The following is a 13413-nucleotide window of genomic DNA, read 5'->3' on the forward strand; positions in this document are numbered from 1 at the left end:
ATTCACTTTCAGCGATCTATACAATGAAGATTTCTAAATTTTTATCTCCCATCCTGAACTTTTTTTTTTTTTTTTTTTTTTTGAGACAGAGTCTCACTCTGTCGCCCGGGCTAGAGTGAGTGCCGTGGCTTCAGCCTAGCTCACAGCAACCTCAAACTCCTGGGCTCAAGCGATCCTCCTGCCTCAGCCTCCCGAGTAGCTGGGACTACAGGCATGCACCACCATGCCCGGCTAATTTTTTGTATATATATATTTTAGTTGTCCATATAATTTCTTTCTATTTTTAGTAGAGACGGGGTCTCGCTCTTGCTCAGGCTGGTCTCGAACTCCTGACCTTGAGCGATCCACCCGCCTCGGCCTCCCAGAGTGCTAGGATTATAGGCGTGAGCCACCGCGCCCGGCCCATCCTGAACTCTTAACTGTATATCTAACTGATTCCTTGGCATGTCTATTTAAGTAACTAATAGGCATCTGAAACTTTACATGTGAAAAAGAGAGAATTCTTGATGCTCCTTTCCAAATATGTTCCACTAATGATCTTCATTATCTCAGGATTAGTGCAACAGTCTCTTGACTGACCTCGCTAATTTTGTCCTTGCCTCCCACTTTAATCTATTCATCTATAGCAGCAAGAGTGAGCCTAGTAAACATAAAAGTCAGATTTTATCACTCTTAAACCCAAAATCCTCCAATGGCTTCTAATCTCAGTCACAGAAGTTGTTCATGTCCTTATAATGGCCTACAAGACCTTCGTCTCCGGCCCCAAGCTACCTCTCTAACCTCAGTTATTATTCTCTCCTCCAGTCACTCTACTCTAGGCACCCTGCCCTCCTTGCTATTCTTCAAACACAAGAGATAAGCTACAGCTTCAAGGCCACTCCTTTGCTATTTCCTCTGCTTGTACAGTCTTCCTGAGCCTGGCCTACTCTCTGACCTCTACTGCTTTTAGTTTCTGCTCAAACATTTTTCTTACTTGTTTGTCATCTATCTCCCCCTCACCAGAATATAAAATTTGTGAGGTCAGGGATTTGTGTGTTTTGTTTACACAGTGTCTAGAATAATTCCTGGCATAGAATAGGTGTTCAATAAATATTTGATGGGTTAATAAAGGAAAGTTAGGGTGCTGAAAGATGCTGAGCAGAAAATAGACCATACATCCATTTCACTATTATCTATTAAACCAGAAAGCTAAGGAGAAGGGGACTTTTATCATATTTAATCTCTTTTAAGATTATAAACAAAAGAACATGCCATTATTTGTTTACATTCTGAATGGAATTTCATAGATACTATTTATATTCAACTTGCATTATCTGCAACAAAAAAGTATTTTTACATAAATTATACTTTATTAAAGCATAATATAGGGGAGGTTATGTAAGAGATAAAACTGATTACACTTCATTTATATGTGTATTTCAAATTCCCTTATGAAACATGTTCCTTGATGACGGCCCAACATGCTATCTTATCTACTCATCTTATCTACTCATCTCATCATCTTATCTACTGATCAGGGTGAGTCAGGTAGGATACCTTCAGCCATACATTGAGATAGGTAATATTACTCTACATACATCAAAATAGTGAAGTATAACTTTCCTTAAAAATCTTACAATTCAATATTTTTACTTATGTAGAATTCTAATAAGGTTATATTATTACATTTCCATAGTAATTAAAGTATCAATATAAAGAATACTTCATTCCATTTGTTATACTCATGAACCTGTTATCTGTCTGCCTTAATGTCTTACCCTTAAGAAATTAAACTCCTCATGTTACTATATTGTATAACCCAATGTAAAAAGTTGGGAAGTTTAAACAGTCTAAATTAGAACTCCTTTTTAAAAATCAAACCAAACTATACCCCAACAATTGTTAATGATTCAAGAGTACTTATTTTTCTAAGAGCTTAATATTTTAGAGATCTAAGCCACAGAAGAACCAATGAATGATATAGTTATAGTATAATCTCATACTGACCCTCTGTGGTTTATTTAAGTATAACATCACAAAAGTCTTGAGGTTCAGGGAAATTATTATTGAAAACCCACATTTCTTAAGACACAAACCCACCAAAATACACATGAGATGAATAGTACTTTGTACTTTATAAGGCACCTTTAAAAATATCTCAAATTAAGCAATACAGGTATTATTGTTCTCAATTTCCAAATGAGTAAACTGAGGTTCATAAAGATTAGCTCAACTATCTCATATAAGATGTTTTTCATGTAAAAGACTTTACATTTGTACACTCACATGTGCGTGCATGCACATATACAATAAGGATTCATAGGTAACAATACCTATTGAGGGCCTCAAAAAATACTAGAATTTTAAAAGCACCTTTAAAAGTGCATTACACATTAGAATATCAATTTTCCCACATTCAATTAAAAGTAAAAAACCTATATACCCAATGTTGATAAGTCCATGAAAGTGACACTCTTACCGATTATGGAAAACATTATATGCTGGTACAATACTTTTGGAAAGAATTTGGCAATAACTTCAAGACATAAAAAGTATTCATGCTCTTTCCTAGTAATTCTATTTCTGGGAAACTATCCTATGAAAATAAGTCAAAATATGGAAAAAGCTATAGATTATTTATAACATCCTAGATACTTGGCATCTGAGATTTAATATGTGAGGTTTTGACACTGGTAGTTTTATTGCTTGTGAGAGAACCACAGGTTGATCTATAGCATATGTAAAGTTGCTGTTTGAGGGAGGAAGTCATGTAACTAACTTCTGAGTGAGCCTGACTGTTAGCATCAGCTTCTTATTGTGGCTTGGTTGTTCTCTACTAGTTCTCACATGCATAGAAACATTGTAAGGAATGAAAACTACAAACCAATATTCCTCTTTAACACAGGTGCAAATATCTTTTTTCGTCTTTCTTTGAGACAGGGTACAGTGGCACAATCATAGCTCACTGCAACCTCCAACTCCTAGGCTCATGTGATGCACCCACCTCAGTCTTCCAAGTAGCTGGGACTATAGGCATGTGCCACTATGCCTAGCTAATTTTTTAAATTTTTCATAGAGACAGGGTCTCGCTATGCCCAGGCTGGTCTCAAATTCCTGGCCTCAAGCAATCCTCCTGCCTTGGCCTCCCAAAGTGCTTGGATTACAGGCATGAGCCATTACATTCATCTGGTGCAAATATCTTTAATAAAATATTACTAAATCAAGTCAGGAGTATATAAAAAATAATATATTATTACCAAGTAGGACTTACCACAGGAAACACGTACTGCTTAAATCTTCCAGTTACAAATACAGATGTAAATATCATTTGTGAGTATTTGCCCTACATAACTGTATTAATAAAGACAAAGGCACGCGGTCCATTTAGTATAGGAACCTATATCATATATCTGTACCATATATCTGGTGTGTGTTTTATATATTTCTGAAATATTTGCTATAAAACTTCAAGTTTATTTTAAATCTGCTTTATCAAATAGACAACCAAACACTTCAATTAAAAATGTTCACATGAAAGTATCTTCGTTAAGTTAATTCTAAGATTAGACTTAAACTACAACATATTTCACTTAAAAGACAGAATTCAACATTTCTTAGAATCATAAAAGCAAGGGCCTCAAGTGAAATATTTCTTCACAAACATCCCTGAGTGGCATCATGGTTATGAAGCTTTTTTGTGGAGACTCACTGACACAGGGAGCTCAACCTCTTAAAGCAGCCTTCATGCTGTCTTGCTGGGCAATTCCAATAATACAGAGAATTTCTCTTTATAGTACATTGAAATCTACCTGCCTTCAACTTTTATCCACTGGCCGTAGTGCTAACTTGTGAGGTAATAAAAGATATTAAGTCTTCATTTACACGTCCTATACTTGAAAATAATTATTAAAGTCACTTTTTAGACTTTTCCTCTCCAAGCTAAATCAATTGAGTCCTCCCAATCATTCGTCATATGGTACACTAATAAACTTCATTTTTTTTTTTTTACCACAACTTTCTGCAAGAGTCAAACATTTGAACCAAATGGGTCATAACATAGCACTATATTACTATAGGAATATACAGGAGACATATGGTTACCCTAGTATATTTACTACAATAGTCCATCAATTCTCAAATATTAATATCAAAATATGCTAGCCTTTTTTTCTCCAAATAAAAACCATGCAAACAAATGTTTTGTTCTCAGTGCAAAAGCATGCTACTTATAAAAAAAATAGAAATAATTGATGATAGAACACTTTTATGTTTTAGACAATGATATTCCTGCAAGTGGTTAGTATGCTTTCTTCTAGAGACTAATTGGGGCTAAAAGACTAAATCTTTATCAAAACATATACATGGCTTTAAAATATATACATTTATATAAACAGCAATAATGTGCAAAAACAGTATTGGTGCAAAAGTACATGCTGATTTGCCCAGCAAAGTTGAAAAACTGTGTACAGCAGTCCCCCATTAACTGCAGGGGATACATTCCAAGACCCCCAGTAGATGCCTGAAAACATAGATAGTACCAAATCCTATATATGTTATATTTTTTTTCTATACAACATAGCTATGATAAAGTTTAACTTAGTAACAGATTAAAAACGATAATAAAGTAGAACAATTATAATACACTATAATAGAAGTTATATGAATATAGAGTCTCTTTGTCTTTCAGAGTGTCTTACTGCACTAAACTGTACTCACCTATTTTTGGACCACGGTTGACCATAGGTAACTGTTATTGGAAAGTGAAACCATGGATAAGGGGGGACCACTACATACTAGAGAACAATCCCTGTTTATCACAGTATTACCTTTGTTTAGCTTTGACATTGTTATAATTAGTATTATACTACTCTAGTATCCTATATTGACTATTCATAGCATAATTGAGATGAGAAACTATGTAATATATATTTTGCCTTAGTGAAACCTCACGAATTAAGGACTAGTACAGGTTATGGAAGAAAAGGTCACTTAAGAATCATGTATCTTAAAAAGAAGTATAGTAGCTATAGAACACATGATTCCTGAATTCAAGTTTCTATATCCTGAGAACAATAGAATTAACCTAGGTCTATTTTCATAAATGGATAGAAATAATTTATAGTTAGTAAATCAAAGAAACCAATCAAGAAAAGTTGGTAAGAGTCTAAAAATCTAGTCCCTAAGTGAGTTAAATGGTGTATGCAAATACTACGTTAAGGTCCTCACCAAAATATTTCTGGAAAATAAGATTTTTATGTTTCTAAAGAGGAGTTAAGCTTCTAAACTGCACTCAACATCCTGAAATGAAGAAAAAGAGAAAACATTTAGTTAGTATCTAATTCTTACCTGGAACCCACTTAATTTCCATTTCCATATCATTTTCTTTGCCTTTCTTTTCTTTTTCTTGAATAACCTGCAAGAGCTGCCTATACTTAGCAATTTGTTCTTCATCATCCTTCTGACTTTTCTTTGTTTTCCCATCTTCTTCTACATTGACTCCATCACCACCTAACAAAACCAACCAACAAACAAATATTTCATTTAATACCCAGAAACAATTCATTTCTAGATATCATGGTAACGCCAGCACCCTTCTAAAGGATGTTGCCAGATATACCGCAACCATAAAATATCAAAATCAGTCTTAAACTTCTGAATATTAAATGAACTGAATGAAAGATAGTCTTGCATATAATAAAAATCAGCTACAAAATAAATTAGCACTGTCATAATAGTATACTTGAGAATCCCTTTTTATTAAAATTTACATTTCCAAATAATTCTGCAGTCACATAACATCCTGGCACTTCACTTCCCTACAAGCTGCAAGACAGCAAGGATGGCATTTTATCCCTTTTTATGACCTCCACCATCCAGCACAGCAGCTATAAAATGTTATGTTCAATAAAAGAAGGCTGAATATTGTTGGGATGAATTTGGTACATGGATTTAGCTATTTGGGCTAAAGAGAAGAGATAAAGGAAGTTGTTTATAATCCAACCTAAGAGTACTAAACCCTTTCCAGTTGACTGTGAGTAAGCATGCTTACTCCAAAGATCTCATTAACAAATTAAGAACAAAAATGAATAAATTAGGAGTTAATTCAATTAATTTCACTGTGTGGAAAAAATATTCACATTTCCATTTCCTAGTTTTATAAAAATAATTAGAATACAAAGGAATAGTATAAAATTCATGGGCAAAAAATACTCAAGAAAACTAATACACAAAAAGTTTGTCTGCTCTACATTTCTCTGGAATTCTCCAAATCAAGAAAATAAATTAGGAACCTGGGTTTAATGCAAAACATACTTATTGAATTGACTAAATGTCCCGAGTAAAGGAAAATTTAGAAGCCGCATAATAAAGTCTCTTCTATAACCTATGGTTAACTGATCACCAAAAATGTCTGACATTATTAAGCATTTGGCTAAGAAACATCACTGTTAACAGATTGCTGTTGTATCTTTAAAAAGGTGATATATATATATATATATATATTAAAAAACTTGGCTAGGTAAATATTTTTATACTTTTTCTTTCCCTAAATGAATAAAACACAGTTTAGGACATTCTTTCCGTCCTATCACACTTTTATATTTTTACCCAAACAGCTGAAATTCATTTTTTTCCTGTTTGTGCTTTGCGCTACAATAATAATGTTGGATGGAATTCTGTCATGTATCCCATAATTCAATGGATAAAACATCAGGAATACATTAACAAATGGCAATGTATTTCTTTCTATTAAAAGCTTACTTCTGAAAACATAATTAGAAGCAAGCTAAGCTCCTTCCAGGTTGAAATTTTAGCAGTAAGTCTCTGATGGCTTACTTTAAATTGATTTTTTCCAGTACTAAAATTTTACTTACTGAAGCTCCAAAATGTGGGATAACTCATGTAGGTCTATTTTTCCCCAATTTAAGGACACTACTTCGTGAAAGCCTTAGCACTATATAAGGAGTGAAAAAATAATAATTTTAACAATAAGCCACCCTTGCTATGCTCCTGTGTAAACAATAACTAGAAACATTTTGTAGTTCTAAGGCATTAGACTATACCACTGCATCTATCACAGGTACCAAATTACAGATTACAGTAAATTTGTAATCAATTAAAATAGTGAAGAAAAATAGATGCTTTTAAAAAGTTAATGGGTAGTATATTTCAAACAAAAAGCTATTAATCACCAAAGCTTTAAGAAATAAAAATATGCAATACAAGGTAGTATATTAAGCACTTTATGTATATCATCTCAATCTTTCTAATCATGAGCCTGGTACTATTATGATCCTCATTTCTCAGTTATGAAAAGAAAGACAAAGAGGCTTTAGGAAATTTAACCTACATAAGGTGAAGTCAGGGTTTGAAACCAGCAGAGCCCAAGATCTTAACAAGAATGTACTGACAATTTAATGCTTACTTATTCACAATATTAGTTGCCCTAATGTCAAAAATATCATTTTAAAATTCAGTTCACTTCTCTTAAACCAAAGAAACCTATTTGAAAAACTTGTATCCAATCTTCACAAATGCACATAAAATGTTATCTTTTTTCCTTTATCTTAGGGCTGATAGTGAAGAAAAACTATCCAGAATTTTTAGAAAAGTTCTAAATATCTATATGAGCATACAAATAAAAAGGAAATGTAAATAAATAAATATGTCTTTCTCCACATGTTTGTTGGAAAAAGACATAAAGGCTATTTGAAAAAAGGATTTGGCTGCTCTGTGTACACTAAGAAATAAAATGCTCACCCAATTCTTTGGAATGCCAAAAAAAATTAATAAGCAACAGCCACAGAGGCCTTAAAAAATGTGAACACTTTTATGCTCAACTTAACTATCATTGCAAATCATGTATTTTCAAAGACTATTAAATACTTAAGCTATTAAGTGGTTTTACTACTATGAGATGTCTGAACAAAGAAACTAGAATGATTAAACATAATTTTCCATTCCATGTATGGAATACCACTCAAGAGTGGTAGTTTATGAAAAGCTTAGAAAAATGAAGCACTATCTTCAGTAGTCTAAAAAAAAACCTGATAGACCAATCACAGGATCTAAGAAAGCCAAGGTTTAACAGCCTTATGGTAATAGTAAAGAAGTATTTTAGGATTATTTAATTTGCCATGTAGGCTACACAAACACGTATGCAAAAGGAAAACCAAAAAGATAGCTATAAGAAATGTTACTCTATAAATTAAAGAATATTCATTCTTACTAATCTAAAATACTTACATCTATGTTTAACATTAACATTTCTTCACTTTCTGTTAGCACTAAACCTCTTACTCATAGTTTTTCATGATTGGGATTTCTTCTATTAGGTAAGAAGAATGAAGATGTAGGCAGAGAGTAAAAACCAAAAACTGACATGAAATCAACAAAGCAAACCAATTTCCAAAGAGAGAAAGATCTAATATAAGGAAAAAAAAGGTTTTGGGGGCTTTATTTTTACAAAATGAGTTATTTTAAGCAAAGAGCACATATAATTTAATACAGTTGACCCTTGAACAACAAGGGAGTTAGGGGGACCAATCCCGAGTGGTTGAAAATCCCCACATAACTTTTTTTTTTTTTTTTTTGAGACAGAGTCTTCGCTTTGCCTGGGCTAGAGTGCCGTGGCATCAGCCTAGCTCACAGCAACCTCAAACTCCTGGGCTCAAGCGATCCTACTGCCTCAGCCTCCCGAGTAGCTGGGACTACAGGCATGCGCCACCATGCCCGGCTAATTTTTTCTATATATTTTTAGTTGGCCAGATAATTTCTTTCTATTTTTAGTAGAGACGGGGTGTCGCTCTTGCTCAGGCTGGTCTCGAACTCCTGAACTCAAACGATCCACCCACCTTGGCCTCCCAGAGTGCTAGGATTACAGGCATGAGCCACCATGCGCGGCCCCCATATAACTTTTTGACTCCCCCAAATCTAACTACTAATAGACTACTATTGACTAAAAGCCTTACTGATAACATAGTTGATCCACATATTTTGTGTATGTATTATATATTGAATTCTTACAATAAAAGAAGCTAGAGAAATGAAAATGTTAACAAAAACATAAAGAAGAAAAAATATATATGTACTAAGTGGAAGCAGATCATCATAAAGGTCTTCATCTTCACACTGAGTAGCTGAGGAGGAACAAGAAGAGGAGAGGTTGGTCTTGTTGCCTCGGGGTAGCAAAGGTGGAAGAATCTCCACATATAAGTGGACCTGGACAGTTCAAACCCATGTTGTTCAAGTCCAATTGTACACTATTAATCATTTCAATCATCAAAAAAAGAAAAAATCTTAAAGAAAAGGACAATCCAAGAACTGCTTGCATTAATGGCAAGCTAGGTCCTTCAGACCAACCCTTTCACTGAGGATAAAATTGGATGAAATATTTTAAAGATATTTTTAAAAGCTTCACAGAGATTAAAAAAGAAAAGTTTCAAAGAACTGGCAAGGTAGTGAAGAATTACTATGTCAAAATCAGGAAGAACGTAGTATCAGAGGATGACTCCAGTGTTAAATACCTATTTTGCCCTGAGATCATCTCCTATTTCCTAGAAACAGCTGTGAAACTCAATGGCAGTTTTAGCAGCGTTTCAGGGGCAAGAGGACAAAAGTTAAAGGCCCACAGAAGGAGGGAATTTCAACTAGTATCCCCTACATTAAGCGGGGATCCAGACGGATATAATTCCAGGGAAATGATCAATCTGAAGTAAACCAGCCCTCACATAGACTTGTATCACTGGCAGAAGCCAGGGAACCTGAAGCCTAAATACTTGGAGTAATGTGGTTGTAGAATGACCAAAGTAAATGAAAGTTTTCCCTGATCAAAAAAGATACCTTCATCACACAAAGTTAACAAGGTATACAAGTAAATGAGAGATAAGTATCTTGTAAAATAATAAAACAAACTGAAAATATATGAAACACTGAAACTCTCAGAGGATATTAAAAAAAACATGCTTATTCTGTTTACAGAAATAAAAGAATATGTTGAAACTATGTGCAATGAGTAGAAAACTATAAAAAGTGATACTGCTGAGTTGAAAAATAGCCAAATAAAACTTCTAGAATGAAAAATACAATAACCAAGATTAAGAAATCAATACCTAGGTCTATTAGCAGACCCAACACTGCTGAAAAGACAATTAGTGAACTGGAAAATAGGTTAGCCAGAAAGAGACAATAGATAAAAAGAGACAATAGATAAAAAATATGAGAGTAGAGACAGGTAAGATACAGTGAAAAGATCTAATATATACTTAACTGGAGTCCCAAAAGGATAGGATACAAACAGTATCTGAAATCATAATGGCTTTCATCAATTTTCATATTCCAAAACTGATGAAAGATACCACTCGTAGTTCATGAAACCCAACAACAAACTCCAAGCTCAATAAATAAAAGGAAATCTACTCTTAGACACACTGTAGTAAAATTACAGAAAGACAAGAAGAGAAAACTTTAAAAGCAGTCAAAACAATCCAGACAAACCTCAAAAAACTGAAAAAAGTTAGTCTGACAAATGACTTTTCAAAAACAACAATGAAGCCAGTAGAATACTATTATCAATGTGGGGGTAGGCAGGACTGCCAACCTAGAATTCTTTACCAGTGAAAATATCCTTTTCAAGTAAAGACATTTTCAGACAAATTAAACCTCAAGAAAGTTTGACACTAGCAGACACTGACTAAAGGAAATTCTCAAGGGTGTACTTAAGGCAGAAGAAAAACGGTTCCAGAGGTATGAGATTTAGAAAGAGCGAAGGGAGTGGGGGAAATGTGGGCAAATTCAAATGAGGGCAGTATGAAACAGCAATATTATATCCCGTAGGATTTAAAAAATTAGTTAGGATTATAACATAATGATAGCATGAAAGCTGTTTAAAGATTCTTAAATTGTCCAGGAGAGTAAAATAGTAATTATCATTAGAGTTTACTTAATAAGGGCACAAGTCATAATTTCTAGAATAATCACAGAAACTGAGAGTCTACTTTACAAACTACTTGAGGAGAAAAATGGATGAAAAATATTTAATCAATATAAAAGAAACTCTTAGTTAAAAAAAGTAGGAAGTGTTAATAGAGCATTTGTCTAGTTTACTAAAAGACTGCATACTATACGCATCAGAACAAGTCTAAAGGACTAGGCCTTTTTTGTTCTTGTAAGGGCAGGGTTTTAAACAAAATGAAAAAAAAAATTCAGGCTAAGAAAATACTTTTAAAAAAATTCAATCACTATCTACAGGTGTATACAATACTGTGCATGTGAGTATGCTTTGAAGACAGTTTGAGAATTTGTTTGATTCTCCCCTTTAAGCTACTTACAGAGACATATTTCCATTAATAAGTCACTAAAGGATTAACAAGTACCTTGTAGCTCCTCTTCTATCTCCTCTTCATCTTCACTAGAAGAAGCTAAGTAGGCTTGAAAATCCATATCCAAAAGCTCTTCCTTTTTAAACTTCCTGTTGAGTGTTGTAATTCTTTCATGATCAGTCTCATCCCAAGTGATCTCCACCTTTCATCAACACATAAGAAACAACAACCCAAAATTGTTAAAGATTATACTGTTAACTTGGCTGTTTAACAGTAAGTTAAAAAAAGTTAAGACATACTAAAACAAATACATGAATGACATAATTAATGGAGTATCCTATTTTTAAAAAGGGAACCATTTCTATTTGCTTGCACCTTCGTCTTCCTAATTCTCCGCTATATAAAGGGTATGCCATTATTGGGAGTAAAAATTAACCAGTGTGTGGGTTAATTGTGGTGAAAAAAAAAAAGAAAATGTACTGGTGAAAAAGTTGCCATTATTACTAATCAGTCAAAACATGTCTTTCACCTGGAATTCTAGTATTTCAGGAGGGTGAAAACACATTAAACTCCCACGATATATGAATTCACCTATAACATGATTGGTCTGGTGATTGATTGTGCCACATAGTGCCTACCACAGTACAACAAGTGACAGATATAGCAACTCTCTCTGCCACCAGCCCCTCCTCAGAGGAACACAGTGGTTTGTCACACAGGAAAGCCCGAGAGAAGTCATCATGGCTGCTGTAGAGTACAGCTGTGGGCAGAAGATTTACAGAGAAAAAGAAAAGAGAGAAGGCAGTCAGCTAAGTAACAAACTATTTCAACAGACAAAAACTCTTTGGCTGTTTGTTTTTAAGCATTAATGTGACTTCTATTAGTCCTGAATTATTCTACATCATTTGTTTTTATAATTTTGTATTATATCTACAGAAAAATGTGCTCCTATTTTAAATTTTCACAAGCTTTAACTGTGACTTGAGACATTTGCTAGGATATCAATAACTGATATATTACTTATTAAAGAACCTAGTTGAATAAGTGTGTGTGAAAGATAGAAGAGAAAAAAACAAACATTAGAAGGTGAGTGACTTAGGCTTAAAGGCATAAAAGGAATCTGAAAATAGGTTCAAATTGATGTGGTAGATAAAAATGCAAACACAGCTACATCTCATTTCTATTTGTACTTATGTATTTAAATTTTGAATACTTTCCATTTCTAAAGATGCTATAAGAAAACAATACACGAAATCTCTTTTTAAAGCAATAGAGGGTACACATTTTTAAAAGTTAAGAAATACCGTTGATGTTCCCATTGCAGCAGATGTGAAATATTTTGGTTTATATGCTGTCAGATCCACTTCTGAGGCTACATCCTTGGGCTCGTCATCAAAAGTAATATCATCTGGTATAAACCTAAGACACAAAGAAAAAGTAAATTTATTTAAAAATATGCTACAGTGATAAATAGTTGTAGTTTATATATACATACCATATAAAAGTTTGTATAGAACACACAAATAGAAGAGGTAAACAATGTTAGAAATAACCTTGGTATAAAATTTTTCAAATTCATAAGCTATAAATCTGTAATTCCACTAAATTTGAGCGAATGCTGTATAGACAGAAAACCTGCATTAGGAGTCAGTTAATATGAGTCAGGTGCAAGCACATGTGGGTCCCTCATGTTTCAAAAAGACTCCTGATAGCACAGTCACTGGCTATATGGTATTTTGAAGATCAAACAGAATTATCAACAGGTAAGCATTCCGAATACAAATTACCATATACATGAGATGTCACTGAAAATAAGAAAAAGCTTAAGGTTGATTCTTCAAGACTAAAAAATCTTAACCATGTTATCTTACAATTTCCATTTCACAAATAACTAGCTGTTAAATGTAAATTAGCAACTATAACTATTTGATAACTTTTAGGCATCAGGCCAGGAAATGGAAAAAAGAGTTGAGTTAAATAATCTAGGTTTTATAATTTATGTAGATTTCTGTTTAAATACACACACAAAAAGCATATACTACATATTTTATCAAAAATACTTTTGGGGCAAAATGGATAATTAAAGTTCATTAGGTTAAATAAAAGTCTTCTCCAG

The 13413-nt window shown here is 33.5% G+C and overlaps 1 protein-coding gene across 2 annotated transcripts in view; it reads right to left on the reverse strand.

Moving 5' to 3' along the window:
• Positions 1-13413, reverse strand: part of ESF1 (ESF1 nucleolar pre-rRNA processing protein homolog) — a 44587-nt gene that overhangs the window by 20267 nt on the left and 10907 nt on the right. For both annotated transcript variants that reach the window (XM_069495570.1, XM_069495569.1), the window contains exons 7-9: positions 12602-12716; positions 11352-11499; positions 5326-5487 (exon numbers count right to left, since the gene is read on the reverse strand). In XM_069495570.1, the coding sequence (XP_069351671.1) occupies positions 5326-5487; positions 11352-11499; positions 12602-12716 (425 nt within the window). The remainder of the gene's footprint in view (positions 1-5325; positions 5488-11351; positions 11500-12601; positions 12717-13413) is intronic.

Source organism: Eulemur rufifrons, chromosome 20, assembly GCF_041146395.1.
Source record: "Eulemur rufifrons isolate Redbay chromosome 20, OSU_ERuf_1, whole genome shotgun sequence".
Lineage (NCBI taxonomy): Eukaryota > Metazoa > Chordata > Mammalia > Primates > Lemuridae > Eulemur > Eulemur rufifrons.